Source organism: Bombina bombina, chromosome 5 (genome assembly GCF_027579735.1).
Source record: "Bombina bombina isolate aBomBom1 chromosome 5, aBomBom1.pri, whole genome shotgun sequence".
NCBI lineage: Eukaryota > Metazoa > Chordata > Amphibia > Anura > Bombinatoridae > Bombina > Bombina bombina.
This window is the reverse complement of record NC_069503.1, coordinates 676,998,025-677,013,102: the sequence shown is the minus strand read 5'-3', so window position 1 is coordinate 677,013,102 and position 15,078 is coordinate 676,998,025. Positions and strand designations below refer to the sequence as shown.

General features: G+C 38.0%; 1 protein-coding gene across 2 annotated transcripts in view; it reads right to left on the bottom strand.

The window, feature by feature from the left end:
- Positions 1-15,078, bottom strand: part of TNFRSF11A (TNF receptor superfamily member 11a) — a 367,845-nt gene that overhangs the window by 113,246 nt on the left and 239,521 nt on the right. For both annotated transcript variants that reach the window (XM_053714632.1, XM_053714633.1), the window contains exon 3: positions 12,315-12,440. In XM_053714632.1, the coding sequence (XP_053570607.1) occupies positions 12,315-12,440 (126 nt within the window). The remainder of the gene's footprint in view (positions 1-12,314; positions 12,441-15,078) is intronic.

Here is a 15,078-nt window from a genome sequence, read left to right as displayed (position 1 = left end):
ATCGCAAATACTATATTGAACTTATCAACCCCTAATCTGCCCCTCCCGACATCGTCGCCACTAATAAAATTTAATAACCCCTATTTGACCACTCCCCAACATCGCTGCCACTATAAAAAAGTTATTAACCCCTATTCCCCCGCACCCCAACATCGTCCACACTATAAAAAAATATTAACCCCTATTCCACCGCTCCCCAACATCGTCACCACTAAATAAAGTTATTAACCCCTAAACCTCTGTCCTCCCACATCATTGCCACTAAATAAACCTATTAACCCCTAAACCGCCAGCCCCCCACATCGCAAAAAACTAAATTAAACTATTAACCCCTAAACAGCCCCCTAACTTTATATTAAAATTACAATATCCCTAACTATATATTAAACTAACATTACTATTATACTAAAATTAAAATAACTACAAATTAAATAAACTAAATTACACATTAAAAAAACCTAACACTACTAAAAAAAAAATCAACAGTTAAATTTTTTTTTAAAAATACTAAATTACAAAAAATAGCCAATATTGATTGATTGAATAGCCAATAGAATTTCAGTAGCTCTCATCCTATAGGCTGATTTGAACAGCCAATAGTATTTCAGTAGCTCTCATCCTATTGGCTGATTTGAATTTCAAAAATCAAATCGGTCAATAGGAATGCAAGGGATGCCATTTTGAAAAGGCTCCCTTGCATTGAAGATTCAGTGACCGTATGAACAGGACTCTCCGCGCCGGATGTCTTCAAGCATGGACCCGCTCTGTGTCGCCGGGATGAAGATAGTAGACTCCTCCGGGATGAAGATAGAAGATTCCACCTGGATGAAGATAGAAGACGCTGCCTGGATGGATGAAGACCTCGCCGCCTGGATGTCCGGACTTCAGAAACTGTAAGTGGATTGTCGGGGGTTAGTGTTAAGTTTTTTTAAACTTTTTTTGAGTGGGTTTTGTTTTAGATTAGGGTTTTGGCGTACTTAAAAGAGCTAAATGCCCTTTTCAGGGCAATGGGTAGCTTAGGTTTTTGTTAGAGTTAGGTTTTTTTACTTTGGGGGGTTGGTTGGGTGGTGGGTTTTACTGTTGGGAGGGGGGGGGTTGTATTTTTTCAGGAAAAAAGAGCTGATTTCTTTAGGGCAATGCCCTACAAAAGGCCCTTTTAAGGGCTATTGGTAGTTTATTGTAGGCTAGGGGTTTTTTTTTTTGGGGGGGGGGGCTTTTTTTATTTTTATAAGGCTATTAGATTAGGTGTAATTGTTTTTATTTTGGATCATTTTGTTTGTTATTTTTCATAACTTAGTATTTTTTATTTTTTGTAATTGTAAATTTAAATTATTTTAGTAGTGTTAGTTTTTTTTAATGTGTAATTTAGTTTATTTAATTTGTAGTTATTTTAATTTTAGTATAATAGTAATGTTAGTTTAATATATAGTTTTAACTTAGGTTTTTTTAAAGGGACAGTCTACACTTAGAACAACCGCAATCCATCTGTTAGATAATGTCACGATGTATTTTGCTCACCCCTGCAACTGTATCGAGTCTTGTACACATCCCGAGTTATGCTCAATGAAAAGTTATAATATGACCGTTAGAAATGGCCGCTCCGATCCGCGCAATGTCAGTGGGAACCAAGTATCCGGAACCAAAGTTTAGCTTTATTTTTTTACCGCTCTGGGGCTCGATCCGATATGCAGCGTCGCCCGCAAATGCCGGCGACGCTGAATTTTGCGCTGGTTTGGTATCCTATATACAGCGTAACATAGAAGTTACGCTCGTATATTTCTGCCGTCGCCTGTAGTTTTTTGGGCCATAGGCAGGTATACCAAACCAGCGCAGTTTGGTATCCAATATACAGCGTAAGGACTTACATGGCGAAAATGGAGAAATCTTACTCCATTTTCACCTCGCCACAAAAAGCAGCCGTAGTAAGCCTTACGCTGAGTATTGGAGCCCCGTAACTCCCTAAACTAGCTACAAAATAAACCTAACACCTAACGCATGCGCAATGTCTATCTACCTGTCAACCGCGATCTGCTAAATAAAACCTAACACCTAACGCATGCGCAATGTCTATCTACCTGTCAACTGCGATCCCCCGCCGCAATCCCTAATAAAATATTTAACCCCTAAACCGCCGCTCCCGGACCCCGCCGCCACCTACATTAACTACCCCCTAATGTGATCCCCCTACACCGCCGCCACCTATAATAAATGTATTAACCCCTAATCTAATCCCCCTACACCGCCGCCACCTATATTAAACACATTAACCCCTAATCTAATCCACCTACACCGCCGCCAGCTATATTAAGTAAATTAACCCTAATTATATTAGGGTTAATATAGTTAATATAGTTATTATATTATATATATTAACTATATTAATCCTAATTATATTAGGGTTAATATAGTTAATATCGTTATTATATTATATATATATTAAGTATAATAACCCTATCTAACTCTAACATCCCTTACTAAACTCTTATTAAAATAAATCTAATATTATTAATTGAAATATTCCTATTTAAATCTAAATACTTACCTATAAAATAAACCCTAAGATAGCTACAATGTAATTAATAATTACATTGTAGCTATTTTAGGGTTTATATTTATTTTACAGGTAACTTGGTATTTATTTTAACTAGGTACAATAGCTATTAAATAGTTAATAACTATTTAATAGCTACCTAGTTAAAATAATTACCAATTTACCTGTAAAATAAATCCTAACCTAAGTTACAAATACACCTACACTATCAATAAATTAAATAAACTACAAATATCTAAACTAAAATACAACTAAATAAACTAAACTAAATTACAAAAAAAACAAACACTAAATTACAAAAAATAAAAAAAAAGATTACAAGATTTTTAAGCTAATTACACCTATTCTAAGCCCCCTAATAAAATAATAAAGCCCCCCAAAATAAAAAAAATTCCCTACCCTATTCTAAATTTAAAAAGTTAGCTCTTTCACCTTACCAGCCCTTAAAAGGGCCTTTTGCAGGGCTTGCCCCAAAGAAAACTGCTCTTTTTTATTTTGGGGGGCTTTATTATTTTATTAGGGGGCTTAGAATAGGTGTAATTAGCTTAAAAATCTTGTAATTATGGGGGCGGAGTCTGGCCACGCTGGGACATGGCCGCTCAGTGAGGTTGCTCTGTGGGACCGGAGTTTATCTTGCACACTTGTAATTAGCCGTGGACAAAATACAGACACTCAGTGGTGTTGGAACACATGAGGAACAGAACCGCCGCACTAGGGATAACGAACATGCCCTGATCAGACCGCAAACACCCGAAGTGGCTCACAGTGCTCAGGAGATAGCGGTCGCCATCTTGGATTTTCCCCACGAGGCTCAGGCAGTATACGACTGAAACAGGACTAGGTACTATTAAAGTGGGTACTCAAAATGTTACAACTCTTCAGGCACAAGGGCTAACACACATGTAAGAGACTTTACCCATATTGTACGTTAGCACAAATAATAATTTCATCGGCATATACCTGCTCCTTAGTACAGGTTAACAGAGCTTTTATATTTTCCCCATCTGTGGACATAATTTATTTGTCAAACATACTACAAAACATATGGGACATGTCGCTAACCAGTGGATCTGATGTTACAAATATAAGGAAAACCTGGATATAGCTCTTTTTCTTTTTTCCTCCCTTTTTCTTTTTAAAAGAAAACAAAAAATAAAAATGAAGCTGCTCTTTTCTGAGGGGGGAAGACAGATACGGAAGTGAAGACACACATTAAATAGCATGACAAATACATATGCTTATATCTCACATATACTGAATGCGTATCAAGAAGAAACAACTGGGATGGCTTGTTGTGTTTTATAACTTGGCTTATAACTTTAGGGAGCAATGTGCCATTTCCTACTAGCAAGTCAATAATTGAATAGTCGGTGCTGCTTTAACCTCTATGTAGTATAAATATATCCGGAACTATTTAATTTTTTTTTGCAATCTCACTACGGGGGCTGCATCTGGTGTCTCTATACAGTTATTACAGTGAAGATATATACCTTATATTTGAAATCTCAATAATGTCCTCCAGACGGCAAACAAAACCAGATAAACCTGCAAAATCACAGCATACCACACTCAAATCAGTCTCAGACTTTTTCCAGTCTCAGGATAGAGAAAGCACAAACCAAGAACCAGCAAGCTCGAATCATACTGACAAAGCACCAGTGTCAGGAGACACCATGGCGGATCAACAGCAAGATCAATTATCACAAATTCTAACCAGGTTGAATGATCTCCCATCTAAAAATGATATAGACTCTCTAAAGGATCTGATTAAGACAGAGATTTCCGATCTGAAGAAAGACATCACTGATATCGGCAATAGAGTGGATAATTTGGAGACATCACTGGACATGACGGCACAAGAGATGAAAGACATTACAGAATCTCAAGAGCAGCAATCTCTTTTAATTCAGGATTTGAATGTTAAACTCGAAGATCTGGATAACAGAGGGCGAAGAAATAATTTGAGAATTAGAGGGATACCTGAGTCTATTGAGCCCTCCGACCTGGAAGACTATCTACAATCACTCTTTCACCATCTCACGGACTCCTCGGATACCACATCCTCTATACCTTTAGAGAGAGCTCATAGAGCTCTGAGAGCAAAACCTTCAAATCAAGCTCCACCACGAGACGTTATTATTAAATTCCTTAGCTTTAAGGATAAGGACATTATTTGGCAACTCTTTAGAGATAACCCTAATCTTAAATATCAAGATCATGAGATTCAGGCATACCTGGACCTAAGTCCTATCACTCTCCAAAAAAGAAAAGACGCTAAATTTATTACAACTACTTTACAAAAACACAACATAAGATACCGTTGGGGATATCCTTTTGCTCTCATCGTATCACTTGAGGGTAAAACCTGGATCTACAGAACTTTGAATGACCTGGACTCTTTTTCCAAAGGCATTAACCTTGAAATTCCTACCCCTTCAATACAGGATAACACACCCGCTACAAGCGGGATGACATCTCGTCCGAAAGAAAGGAGACCTGAATGGAACATTGTTCAATACAGGAAAAGGCCTCCCAGACAATCGAACTCTGACTCAGTTGCTAAATCTAATCTCACCACATGACTTCTTGGAGGTCTTAAAGTTGAATCTCACAAAGACTAACTGCTCATAACTGGGCAGTCTATATCCTTTTCGTAATTCTCTGACGAGAAAAAAGAAAGAAAATGTTTTGTTTACTGTTATTGTTTTTTGTGTTTACTGTGTTATTTGATTGTTCTTCCGTTGCTATATATTATGTTCTTCTTCCTCTAGATACATGTTGCATATTCTATGAACAAAAGTTAGCAGAAATGTCTTCAGGCTTTGATACTTTATCTAACACCTATTAATCAAGACAAAATAGTAGTGTCATTAAGGTAGAATATAATTTTGTCCTGAATATTTGAGAGTTGTGATAGAGCATTTTTTGCGTGAATTAGCCATGTATTTACGGATCGAAATTTAAATTTTAAAGTTTAGTTAATATTGTGCAATTTGCTGGTTGATGTATTTGTCTCATATAAATGGGACTGACTTAGCACTAACCTATGTTTAATGAAGACTTTTTTAGAACGTCTTCTCTTAACTCCACTTATTAATAGTAGAATTTCTGGTACCCAACCCCTGTCTCTACAAACTGTATATGTATCCTTTTTTTCACTTTGTTGAATTCTTTTTATCTTTTACTCTTTTTTCTTTCACTCTTTTTTCACCCTTTGATTGTCATTACTTGACAACTTATAGCTTTCAGAACAATACTTCAAACAAGAGTACTATACTTTGTAAAATAAGAACCTTATACCCAACCAACTTTTTCTATGACAGATAAACAAATTAATCAACTCCGGATAATATCCATTAATACCAAAGGTCTAAATTCTCCCTTCAAAAGAAATTCAACTCTCTCTGACTTTAAACAACATAGGAGTGATATAGTCATGCTTCAAGAGACGCATTTCAAAAGAGGTAGGGAACCACAAACTTATAAATTTAAATTTGGCCAATGCTTTTATTCTTCCAATACAACAAAGACAAATGGGGTTGGGATTCTGATTAAAAGCAATATTCCTTTTCAGGAGCTTTTTACCCACAAAGATAAAGAGGGAAGATTTATAGCAGTAACGGGTAAACTGTATGGTAAGCTTGTAACCTTAGTTTGTGTATATGCCCCAAACACACAACAACACCTCTTCTTTAAGACAATAACAAACAGATTACTTGACAATGCAAAGGGAGCTTTGATTATTGGAGGTGACTTCAATACACCACTCAACCCACATATTGATTGCTCTACACACTCTTCGTCTATCCCATCCAAACGAATCGCAGCAATAAAACAGAACATGAGGGACTTAGCAGTACACGACGTGTGGAGATCTCTAAATCCACATACAAGAGACTATACATTCTATTCTGCCCCGCACAAGTTATACTCTAGGATAGACTATCTGTTCATGGATGTTTCTAGTTTCTCCTATATAGTACAAAGCAAGATCCTAACATGCACATGGTCAGATCATTCCTTTATGAGCTGTAGTCTACATTGGCCCAACATCTCCCAAAAAACATTTAATTGGAAATTTGAATCCTCCCTATTAGAAGACACACTAATAAATGAAAAATTGGGGAAATCTTTAGCTGAATATTTTGAACTAAACTCATCTCCACAAATGGACGAAAGAGTTGTGTGGGAGGCACATAAAAGTGTCATTAGGAGAGAATGTATTAGCCATAAAAGCTTTCAAGTCAAGCAACAAAGAGCTAGATTAGAAACAACATTACAACAAATTACTGCTTTGGAGTCCCAACACAGACAGAACCCGGGAGATGAACCTGTGTATACCGAACTCTGTAACAAAAGACAGGAAATGAACTCTCAACTCCTACATAGATACAAGAAAAATGCCCTCCGCCTTAAACAAGTTTATTTTGATAGCGACAATAAGAGTGGGAGATTCCTAGCTAGGAAACTACGTAGACGAACAAATAGATCCTTTATTATGTCAATTAAAAATGCGAAGGGCTCCACATGTTCTAATACCACTGCTATAGCTAACGCATTTCGAGAATATTTCGAAGGTCTGTATAATTTGAAAGATTCTGACCCCATAGTCACTAGACGCGATGACTCCTTTAGCTCCCATATCAAGAGATATTTAGATAACTTACAGATCCCCACCTTATCAAAAGAACAACAAGAACAATTAGATAGACCAATCCAAGTTGAAGAAGTTATTAATGTCATCAAACACTTACCTAATGGTAAAGCACCAGGGCCAGATGGCTTCACCAATCTGTACTATAAAAGTTTTCAACCCATAATTGCCCCCCAGTTATGTAGACTGTATAACGTTATAAATGATGCCACTCCCTTCTTGCAACAATCATTAGAGGCCACAATAGTATTACTGCCCAAACCTGGGAAATCTACAGATATGGTTACGAATTACCGACCGATCTCTTTACTAAATAACGATTCAAAGATCTTTGCTAAGATACTTGCAAATAGATTAGGCCCTATCATGCCCTACTTGATACAAATGATGACCAAGTTGGTTTTGTTATAAATAGGGAGGCCAAAGATAACACAATTCGTTCCCTTCATTTAATCCAACATGCACTTTCTTCTGACTCACAAATAGTGATGGTATCCACAGACGCTGAGAAAGCGTTCGATCGGGTAGATTGGACGTTTCTGCACCACATTTTAGAAAGATTCGGAGTTGGCAAGGGTATTTTAGGGAAAATCTTTGCATTATATAATGACCCAAGCGCGCGCATTCTGGTAAATGGAGATCTCTCAGCCCCCTTCTATATTAAAAATGGCACCAGACAGGGATGTCCCTTATCCCCCCTACTTTTCGCATGCGCTATAGAAATATTGGCAATAAAAATAAGGGAAAATAAAAATATTTGCGGTCTAACCCTTCAGAACCATACCTATAAACTTTCGCTATTCGCGGATGACATCTTGTTTACATTGTCATCACCTAGCCAGTCAATCCCTGAACTAATGAAAGAACTCCATGATTTCAGAATTGTGTCCAACTTCTTAATTAATCAATCAAAATCCGAAATCATGAACATTAACTTGTCTAAGGAAGAACTTAACCTTACAAAACAAATTTGCCCCTTTCGCTGGCAATCCTCTTCCATTAAATATCTGGGGATTTTCCTGTCACATAATCAGGCTGACTTATTAACTCTTAACTATGAAACTCTTAAAAAGAACATTGTAGCAGACTTAAGCTCTTGGAGATCTAAACGCCTTAGTTGGCTAGGGAGAATGAGCACAATCACTATGAATATACTGCCCAGACTTTTATACGTTTTCCAGACGGTACCAATCCCCCTCCCTCCATCCTATATCCCCTCACTACAGAGAATAATTAATGACTATATATGGGATAGGAAACACCCCAGAATTAATAGAAAGTTAATGACTCTCCCTAAAGAGTCGGGGGGTCTGGGTGTTCCGGACCTAGAGAAATATAGACAGGCGACCTTCTTACAGCGGGTAGTAGACTGGAACACTAATTACCTTGACAAAATTTGGGTGCGGATTGAACACCAAATGCATCAGTGTTCTCATCTGGGTTCTCTGTGTTGGCTGGATGGCTCTGAAAGCCGTCTGAGAATGGTGGGTAATTTTATTACAGAGGAGACATACAAAATGTGGAATAGGTTATTAGTAAAATATCCCATGCTATCCTCTATACCATCCCCATTGACACCCTTGCTTGGAAATTCAGAATTTCTTCCAGGATTGGGACTTGCTAAATTAGACCCCATAGACAAACGGAGCAACTTACCGTTCTTTGTATTATCAGAGGGAGGCAAAATGCACACAAGGTTGAAACTCCTAGAAGATGACCTACACCTATTTAATAATTGGTTTTTCTATTTGCAAGCACACTCTTTTCTTCAGAACCACAAAGGGAAAAATAATCTGTTGAGATCACCTACCAATTTTGAGAAACTATGCATGTCTACACAACCGATTAGACACACTCTATCAATTATATACCACATGCTACAACAAGAACCGTTAGGCCTAGAACACCATTATATTCAAAAATGGGAATCGGAGTTGAATCTTAGTATCTCCCCAAAGGAGAAGCATATGATATTTAAAAGAACAATGAAAGCTTCCACATCAGCTAGAATATTAGAAATTAATTTTAAAATACTGCATCGTTGGTATTATACCCCATACACGTTTAAAAACCTTATATCCTCAAAGATCAGACATATGCTGGCGTTGCGACAGAGGGAGAGGCACTATGGGACATATATGGTGGTTATGCCCAAACATTTCCCCCTTCTGGAGAGATGTTATAAACCAAACGGAGAAGATGCTGGGAATCACTATCCCGCAGGACCCGTTAGTCTGGCTCCTAAATAAACCTCCCAGGAGACTATTGGCAACACATTTGTCCATACTTCAAATTGCTTCCAATAGCGCTAAGACCCTAATAGCAAAATATTGGAAACAATCCTCAACCCCAAACATTGCTCAGTGGATTGACACAATGCACAAGACTATTCAACTAGAGGAATACCACTACATGAAATCACAACGCATAGACTTCTTTCATGAGATTCTCTTTATTTGGGAAGATTATATATATAACAAATATGATAATTAAATAGATATTGAAGTCCGATGGCTTGCGATAACAGGGTATACGAGAAACTTGAAGTCTGAGTTCCATGATCTAAATGACAATTCTTTTCTTCTCTTCTTTCTTTTTCTTCTTTCCTTTTCTCTTTTTATGTATTTCTCCCGTAAAACTGAAAATTTGACGAGGTTATGGTTTTTAGCTAAAGGTCAGGTTTCTATATAACATGTTATGTTGGAAATATGTCTAAGTGTGATATGTTCTTGACCACGTATTACGATTCAATGTATGATCTGTTATACCTCAATAAAAATACTTAACAAAAAAAAAAAAAATCTTGTAATTATATTTTTTGTAATTTAGTGTTTGTTTTTTTTGTAATTTAGTTTAGTTTATTTAATTGTATTTTAGTTTAGATATTTGTAGTTTATTTAATTTATTAATAGTGTAGGTGTATTTGTAACTTAGGTTAGGATTTATTTTACAGGTAAATTGGTAATTATTTTAACTAGGTAGCTATTAAATAGTTATTAACTATTTAATAGCTATTGTACCTAGTTAAAATAAATACCAAGTTACCTGTAAAATAAATATAAACCCTATAATAGCTACAATGTAATTATTAATTACATTGTAGCTATCTTAGGGTTTATTTTATAGGTAAGTATTTAGATTTAAATAGGAATATTTCAATTAATAATATTAGATTTATTTTAATAAGAGTTTAGTAAGGGATGTTAGAGTTAGATAGGGTTATTATACTTAATATATATATATAATATAATAACGATATTAACTATATTAACCCTAATATAATTAGGGTTAATTTAGTTAATATAGCTGGCGGCGGTGTAGGGGGATTAGATTAGGGGTTAATACATTTATTATAGGTGGCGGCGGTGTAGGGGGATTTATATTAGATGCAAAAGAGCAGTTTACTTTGTGACAAAGCCCCGCCAAAAGCTCTTTTAAGGGCTGGTAAAAGAGCTGAATTCTTTGGGGCATGCCCCGCAAAAAGCCCTTTTAAGGGCTGGCAATAGAGCAGTTTACTTTGGGGTAATGCCACGCAAAAAGCCCTTTTCAGTCCTATTTGTAGGGTTAGACTTAGGTTTAGTGGTAGGGATAGTTTAGTATTTTAGGGGTTAAATAATTTAATATAGCTGGCGGCGGGGTGGGGGATTAGATTAGGGGTTAATTAATTTAATATAGGTGGCGGCGGGGTAGGGGGATTAGATTAGGGGTTAAATAATTTAATATAGGTGGCGGCGGGGTAGGGGGATTAAATTAGGGGTTAATAATTTTAAAATAGATGGCGGCGGGGTAGGGGCTCACTTTAGGGGGTAGGTAAGGTAGATGGCGGCGGGGTAGGTGCTCACTTTAGGGGGTAGGTAAGGTAGATGGCAGCGGGGTAGGGCTCACAATAGGGGGTTATAGATTTAATATAGCTGGCGGCGGGGTCCGGGAGCGGCGGTTTAGGGGTTAATAACTTTATTAGGTGGCGGCGGGGTCCGGGAGCGGCGGTTTAGGGCTTAATAACTTTTTTATTGTTAGGATAGTGAGGGGGGATAGCGGATAGAGGGTTAGACGTGTCGGGCTATGTTTGGGAGGCGTGTTAGACAGTGCGGGTGATTTCATACTTTAGTCAGGTTTTGTAGGCGCCGGCAGTTTCTAAAGTGCCGTAAGTCACTGGCGACTCCAGAAATTTGTACTTACGCAGATTTCTGGACATTGCTAGTTTATCAGACTTATGGCACTTTAGCATCTGACGGCGCCATATATAGGATAGCTCGAGTTGCGAGCTGAAACGCTGCATATCGGATCGCATTGCTATTGCTTACACGGAGGGACAGAAAACAGAGTTACTCTTTCTGTGTTTGCCGGGATAACAACTACAGACTTCTGGTTTCGAGCTGAAAAACAATGCGCATGCGTTTTTGAGTAGGATGACGTCACTGGTTTGTCCGTGCACGAGTGTTATAGGGAAGGAGAAGCACTCGATAAGACAGGAGGAGAAGCTATTGGGAGGAGTTATACAGCCATGTTTAAATCATGGAATAAAAACTGCTTTTATGTAAAAGTTGGTAAGCACATAAACGAAAATACGAATGAAGGGTATCAATATAATTGTAAGCATGCGATCGTAACTATGGGCTAACGTTGTTTTCAGTGTAGACTGTCCCTTTAATGACTTTATTTAGTGGCAGCGATGTCGGGAGCGGCAGTTTAGGAGTGTTTTTTTCCCCATAGACATCAATGGGGTTGCGTTACGGAGCTTTTCATTCCGCGCTTCAGGTGTTAGGTTTTTTTCTAACACGCTTTCCCCATTGATGTCTATGGGGAAAGCGTGCACAAGCACGTCAAAGCAGCGCTTGGATTTTGTGCGGTATGGAGCTCATCGCCACCATATCACATGCACAAGGTGGCTTTTCAAAAACTTGTAATGGCAGCGCTATGGAGAGTGAAATAACACAACTTTTGTTGCATTCGTTTCGCACCCTCTATAGCGCAAAACTTGTAATCTAGGTGTAAGAAAATACTTGAAACACTCAGAGTTAATACTATGGTCTCGAACTTTATTATTGGTATTAAAGAGAAAAAAAAATAGAAGACAGTGATTACAACTTACAGCTCTCAGTCACTTACCTGGATCACAAATGTCATGGAGGGAACAGCTATGTTCATTGTTCCAATCAGGCATGTATTCATTTGGACCACACGGGCTGCATACTGTGTCAGAAGTAGGTGTGCATTTAGAAGACTGACGCTTTCCTAATTTAAAAAAACAAAAACAAACATACAACACTTTACTACATTAAACTGTAAAGTTAGACCTACTTTAATCAAATCCTTAAAAGCCTATATAAGACAGCTGACACCACTCACCTGCCACAACAATGTCTTCTTACTGTCTACAAATGTCAGTTCCCATAAGCCCTGCCCACTGCCCAAGGTTATAGCCATGTTGGCTTTGGACTGACTGAGAACGTGCATGCAACATTTACACTTTCAGCCGTTAATGCAGGATTGTTTATTATATAAAACCACATTTAATGGTGAGTATTCCTTATAGCGATAGTAAAGTTAAAAAAAAAAATATTTCATGATTCAGAGCAATCAATTTTAAACATTTCAATTTTTATTATATATAGATATGTGTGCACTCTACAATTTGAAAAAAGGATCTCACACCAGGTGCTAGCAGTCATAACAGTAATGGAAAACAATTAAAAAGAGAAAAATAATCAAAATATATGTGATTATTAAAGAATGACAAGGCAGATATTTATTAATACCTCTTCATCAGTGTCAGCGACACTTTAATCCACCAAAAAGAAACAATTGTGAAACAAACACATGAAACATAAATAACAAAATATAGCAATTCCAGGCCTGGAAATCAGTGAAAACTAACTGAGCACGTATACAAGCGAATTGAGCACATAAGTGTTAAAAACACGCTCAACCCTAATGGATACAAATACTAGCACAGATCCTAACCCCCTATCCAGGGGGCTAAAGCAATGTGTAGGCTCATAGAGAGAAATGCTGAGTCCATTACAACACAAAAAGGCAGTCGATCCGGAGCACAAGACACGCTCTGACAGTGTTGCTGAAAAGCAGTTGATACAAACAAATGTGATGTGGTCAGCACTGGATCCGGAGAAATAAAGCAAATGCAAATGTCTCACCATATGCTGTGGAAAAAGCTCCTTAGCTTGCAATATTGTTGACAGCTTAACCGGGTACGAAAACCTTTCAATTTACCTTTATAATTGAATGTTCTTAATTCCTTGGTATCCTTTGTTGAAAAGCATACATAGGCTTAGGAGTAGCAATGCATCAATGGGAGCTAGCTGCTAATTGGTGGTTGCACATACAGGTGAAACTCGAACAATTTGAATATTGTGCAAAAGTTCATTTATTTCACTAATGCAACTTAAAAGGTGAAACTAATATATGAGATAGACTCATTACATGCAAAGCAAGATAGTTCAAGCCGTGATTTGTCATAATTGTGATGATTATGGCTTACAGCTCATGAAAACCCCAAATCCACAATCTCAGAAAATTAGAATATTAGAATATTAGAATATTACATGCAATCAACAAAACAAGGATTGTACATAGAACAATATCGGACCTCTGAAAAGTATAAGCATGCATACTGTATGTACTCAGTACTTGGTTTGGGCCCCTTTTGCAGCAATTACTGCCTCAAAGTGGTGTGGCATGGAAGCTATCAGCCTGTGGCACTGCTGAGGTGTTATGGAAGACCAGGATGCTTCAATAGCGGCCTTAAGCTCTTCTGCATTGTTCGGTCTCATGTCTCTCATCTTTCTCTTGGCAATGCCCCGTTCAGGTCAGGCGAGTTTGCTGGTCAATCAAGCACAGTAATCCCACGGTCATTGAACCAGGTTTTGGTGCTTTTGGCAGTGTGGGCAGGTGCCAAGTCCTGCTGGAAAATGAAGTCAGCATCCCCATAGAGCTCGTCTGTGGAAGGAAGCATGAAGTGCTCCAAAATCTCCAGGTAGACGGCTGTGCTGACCCTGGACTTAATGAAACACAGTGGATGAAACACCAGCAGAGGACATGGCTCCCCAAATCAACACAGACGGTGGAAACTTCACACTTGACTTCAAGCATCTTGCAGTGTGTGCCTCTCCATTCTTCCTCCATACTCTGGGTCCTTGGTTTGCAAATAAGATGCAAAATTTGCTCTCATCAGAAAAGAGGACTTTGGACCACTGAGCAACAGACCAGGTCTATTTTTCTTTAGCCCAGGTAAGACGCTTCTGACGTTGTTTGTTGTTCAGGAGTGGCTTCACAAGAGGAATACAACGTTTGAAGCCCATGTCCAGGATTCGTCTGTGTGTGGTGGCTCTTGATGCACTGACTCCAGCCTCAGTCCACTCCTTGTGAAAGTCCCCAACACTTTTGAATGGCCTTTTCCTGACAATCCTCTCCAGGCTGCGGTCATCCCTGCTGCTTGTGCACCTTTTTCATCCACACTTTTCCCTTCCATATAACTTTATATTAATGTGCTTTGATACAGCACTTTGGGAACATCCAACTTCTTTTTCAATTACCTTTTGAGGCTATCCCTCCTTATGGAGGATATCAATGATGGTTTTCTGCACAACTGTCAGGTCAGCAGTCTTTCCCACAATTGTGATTCCTACTGAACCAGACTGAGAGACCATTTAAAGGCTTAGGAACCCTTTGCAGGTGTTATGGCTTAATTAGCTGATTAGAGTGGGACACTTTGAGCCTAGAATATTGCACCTTTTCACAATATTCTAATTTTCTGAGATTGTGGATTTGGGGTTTTCATGAGCTGTAAGCCATAATCATCACAATTATGACAAATCACGACTTGAACTATCTTGCTTTGCATGTAATGAGTCTA